The sequence below is a fragment of the Chinchilla lanigera genome, unplaced genomic scaffold (assembly GCF_000276665.1).
Source record: "Chinchilla lanigera isolate Chin_1 unplaced genomic scaffold, ChiLan1.0 scaffold00018, whole genome shotgun sequence".
Classification (NCBI taxonomy): Eukaryota; Metazoa; Chordata; class Mammalia; order Rodentia; family Chinchillidae; genus Chinchilla; species Chinchilla lanigera.
Genome location: NW_004955419.1, coordinates 28,896,726 through 28,901,228, shown reverse-complemented (window position 1 = coordinate 28,901,228; position 4,503 = coordinate 28,896,726). Strand labels below are relative to the sequence as shown.

The 4,503-nt window shown below is 38.8% G+C and overlaps 1 protein-coding gene across 1 annotated transcript; it reads right to left on the bottom strand.

Moving 5' to 3' along the window:
- Positions 1-939: 939 nt before the first annotated feature.
- Tomm5 (translocase of outer mitochondrial membrane 5 homolog (yeast)) lies at positions 940-3,901 on the bottom strand. Its single transcript, XM_005382876.2, has 2 exons — positions 3,696-3,901; positions 940-1,464 (listed from the first exon to the last, which is right to left on the bottom strand). Exons 1-2 carry the CDS (start codon positions 3,814-3,816, stop codon positions 1,430-1,432), a joined length of 156 nt encoding a protein of 51 aa, XP_005382933.1. The 5' UTR covers positions 3,817-3,901; the 3' UTR covers positions 940-1,429.
- Between the last annotated feature and the right edge of the window lie 602 nt (positions 3,902-4,503).

Sequence of the window (4,503 nt, the reverse complement as noted above, 5' to 3'; positions counted from 1 at the left end):
AGATGTTACTTTTCTTAGAATTGTGCTTCATCAAAATAAAGGAATAAACCTAGAAGAGACAAGATTAACAGAAAACTATAGAGATCTAACATGGGATAAGAGGAAAAGAAATCTCCCTGATGAGAGTGAAGGGAATTCCCAGTTTAGAGCCACACACCAGGCACAGACTGAGGAAGGTTAAAAGGCTCCAGGAAAAACTTAGGAAGATGAAACAGACTACCTAATGAAACTGAACAATGTGTACAATTTAGACAAATACCAAGTTTTGTGGAGTTAATGAAAAGTTTATAGAAAAATTAAAACCTAGAAAAATTAAAAATATAGGGGGTGGGGATTTAGCTCAGTGGCATAGCGCCTGCCTGGCAAGCACAAGGTCATGAGTTCGATTCCTGGTACCGGAAAAAAACCAACCAAACAAAAAAATTAAATAAATATAGGGAAAGAACTCCATGAATAGCACTTAAAAGTTCTAATGATATTGATATAATCAAAATCACACTGTACACTGCAAAAGAGATGATAAGAAATGTGTGTGTGGACACTGGGGAGAAAAGAAAATACACTGAAAAGGCAGAGGGGATTTCCTAAAGCAGAACAAGTAACAATACCATCATGTTATTTAGAGACCTCATTAGCTAAAAAGAGGTATGTTGCCTCTGAGGAGGATTACTTGCTTCTGGCAACTAACACAAATAACTGGTGAACTTAAAAACACATCATTTTTTTCCTTTGGTATTATAGTGTACTCCGTACCAAGCCGCAGTGCTGCCTTTCATGAAGAATGCTTGGCAGTAAGATATAACGCCACTTGATCAGGATCAGCAAATTCTGAAGTCCAAAATGAGCAGAATCCAACTTGATGCAGCTTGTAATACGAATATTACTGTCACATGAGTGATTGTTTTTCAGCAAAAGGTGGGACAAAAAAAAAAAGAAAACTCAAATTTTCTGGTATTTTATTAAAAATATAGACTAATGGTCTTGCACTTAAATGTCATTCTGGTTGTGTGGTGACTCCCATTAGACATAGTTATTTGTAAGGGACTCATCACAAATATACTCTGGACAGAAGTAAAAATGTAAATAGAAATGACAAGAGAGTGACATTTCAGACATAATCACCTTATAATACTTGCTAGAAAATGGAGTTTAACATTATTTACAATTATACCAACGTTTGCAGAGGCTGAATATTACCGGCATAAGGGCACACTATGACCACAAGACATCTTTTCATACTTCCCAATAGTTTTATATTTTAGCTATAAGTATCAGTTACCGGAGCCCAACTTGCTCTTAACAAGTAGAATTTTTATGTCCATTCAATCAAAGAGTCTCTTACACCTTTCTGGGCCTATTCATTTGCAGGTAGGCAGGAGATACTGTAGCCAGGTTCTTCTATCATATGCTCACATATGATGCCCAATCTTCATATACTGTCCAATTTCTTCAAGATAAATGGAGCTGAAAGAAGAACAAACCCAAAATTAGTTTTCAACTCTACTTAGTTCCCATGCTACATTAGAGAACTATAAGACTGGGGAAAAACAGGCTTAATTCAACATGAAAAACAAAAAACCCACAAAATGATGGCCAAGCCTCTGCCTGTACAACATAGCAGAAGAGACTCACTTTGCTACCCAGAGCAACTCATTCCACTGTCATTTAACTACAGGTACTATAAATTCATTGTTATACTATTTAAAAACTTTCCTCCAGGTAATTTTCCCTCTTAAAGCCATAAAGAGTAATTCCTATCTGTCTCTCAAATGACACCTCTTTATTCTGATGCTCTTAACTGTAAAATGAACAAAACTATAGAAAAAACAAACTGGCATTTCTTATCTTTAAAAATTCATTCGAAAGAAGGCAACAAGTAGGGGAAAAATACTGAAGCAGGGAACAGCTGACTATCATCTCTGATTAGCTATCTATCATTTACACTTCCTGATAACACCTCGGTTATTATGAGGTTTCATAAAGTGATATACACAGAAATGTCTAGAAAACTAAGTGTTGTCATATAGATCTAGGAAGTGTCATTACTGTCCTGTGTAAAAGTGCTGCACTCAAAAAAGAGAGAATGACATTCTTTCTCAGTATTCATAGTTAATAGAACATTTTTTTGAATAATAAAGACATTGAGATCTGTCAGAAGCTGATAAAGTCAGTGGTATATCTGGTCTTTTCTACAATACATGGGGGAAAATAAAAAGTGGATAAACGTAATGTAGTATATTCATACAAGGAATTTTATTCAAAAAAATGTTCCTACACGTTCTGTAACATAAACCCTGAAAACATTATACTAAGTGAAATAAGATAGATACAAAAGAATGCACACTGTATAATTCCATTTATATGAAATTTCCAGAATAGGTAAATCCATAGGGAAGAAAATTAGTGCTTTCCCAGCTCTGGAGAAGGGGGAAAATCAGGTGACAGCTAATTGGCAGAGGCTTTCTTTTAAAGGTAAAGAAAATGTTCTAGAATTGATTGTGATAATGGCTGTACACCTCTGACTATGCTAAAACCCACTGAATTGCACATTGTAAAGATGTATTACATAATGTAGAAGTTGTACCTCAACTTAAAAAAATGATAATCAAAGTTAAAAACAAGTAAGTAAATCTTGGAATTGTAGGCAGCTGTTGGTAAGGCTGCATGATTTGGGTCTTTCTGTTCCCCAAGACTCCCTCTCCTGGGGAAGGAGAGAAAAACAACAAAAGAGTACACAGTGAAAAAAGCACCTGAATCAGGGAAACCTCAGTGAGCTCTAGCCTCGGCCTCGGTCTTCCAAGGCATAACCGTGGCATGGTCTTCAGTTATTTGAACCACTCTTCCTGATAACGCCTCGGTTACTATGAGGTTTCAAGTGATACACACAGAAAAACATCCGGATCGGCCAACTAACATACAGGTACAGAACAATGAGAATGATCTCTTACAGAAAACGAGACGTCAGAGGTAAGTTACTGCTAAGATGCATCAGTAAAATTAGAGAGCTGATCCATAAAGCTGCTTCCCGTTCTTATATTCAGTGTGCCTGAAACCTGGTGACTTTCGTATATCCCTCTGAAAACCGAGCTCTCAAAGGGCCACTGTCCAGATTTAAAAAAAAAAAAAAAATGGAGGTAACTTTCTGCCAACTGTAAAATAAAAACATCTAGGGTATTTTCTATAGCTTTTTATTTTTTTCTTCTCATTCCTTAAAAAAATTATTTACCTCACCCTCTGTACAAATAAACAGGAAGCAAAAACTTTCAGATTTAAAAGGTTAGCAATAAATAAAGGGAACCTATTAAAAGACTTGGACTCTAGGTCAAGTTCATTCACTAAATGGTTGAATGACCTTGGACCAGCCATTTTCCTACTCCGGCAGGGTTTCGCGATCTGCAAAGAAAGGACTTGCTCTGGGGATAAACTGTGAGGCTCGTTCAACTCAAATACTCTTAACATTAGGTGAACCAGAACGACTTAACCATGCGCAGTGGGCCACCACGTGCACTTTGACGTCCCCACCCTGACCCCAGACTGCGCATAACACCGACTCCCTCCACGCGCTTTCTGCTTGCTCTCCACAAACGCTCAGTTTAGGTGAGCATCTGAAGACCCCGCAGCCGCCTGACGAACGAAAGATGCATAGGCAATGCCGACGAAATGGTCTTGCGGTCACAGCCCAGGAGGACACTCACTGACTCGCAGCAGGGCTACGTAGATGAGGAAGTTCCGTACGGAGGAAATCACATCCTCGCGCATCTTCCGTTTCATCTCCTCAGGGTCCAGCTTCGGTGCGAGGCCCTCGATCCGGAACATCTCTGCTCTGCAGCAACACCTTCCAGCCGCTGCTGGAATCTAGGATCTTCAGGGGCGGATTCACACCCGGAAGTCGGCCTAACCCTACTTCCTGTTCCCGCCCCCTCCGCGCGCGAAGACGGGAGCATGCGAGGGACAATTCTCATCTTGCCGGTGAGGCTCTCAAGAGTGACCTGAAGGGGGCGACCGTGACCTTGCTACCGAGACGCGGGTGCTTATAGGTTTTTGTCTTAAACTGGGAGCGCAACATTGTAAAATGGTGTTACATGGCCAAGTAGGGGGCTGTGCTCGTAGGTACCAGCAAAAATAATAACAGCTAATATTTACTGAATACTCAATACAGTTCTCCATAAATTACGTTATCATTTCCTAGATTAGAAAATTGAAGTACAGAAATCTTTGAAACAACTTGCCAGATGTACTTTAAAATACCTCAGGTGGGAAAAAGTATTGAAGAGAAATGAAAAAGTATTAGCAAAATATTAAAAGCTACTTAAGCTGGTGATTGGTATATAATTTTAATTATTGTAGTCTTTGTATCTGGAGTATGTTTGAAATATTCCGGGATAAAACAAAAAGGCAAAGATGGTGAAACTTGCCTAAGATCACACAACTAATAAATGTCAAAACAGGATTCTATACCTGCTTAGATCTGTGAAACACCAGACAGAGTTTTTAACATTATTG

Excerpts from the sequence above, each read along its gene's own strand:
- Tomm5 (XM_005382876.2), bottom strand. The coding sequence starts at position 3,816 with ATGTTCCGGATCGAGGGCCTCGCACCGAAGCTGGACCCTGAGGAGATG. Across the intron at positions 1,465-3,695 it reads CGTAGCCCTGCTGCGAGTCA|CTCCATTTATCTTGAAGAAA; the intron begins GTGAGTGTCCTC and ends TTCTTCTTTCAG.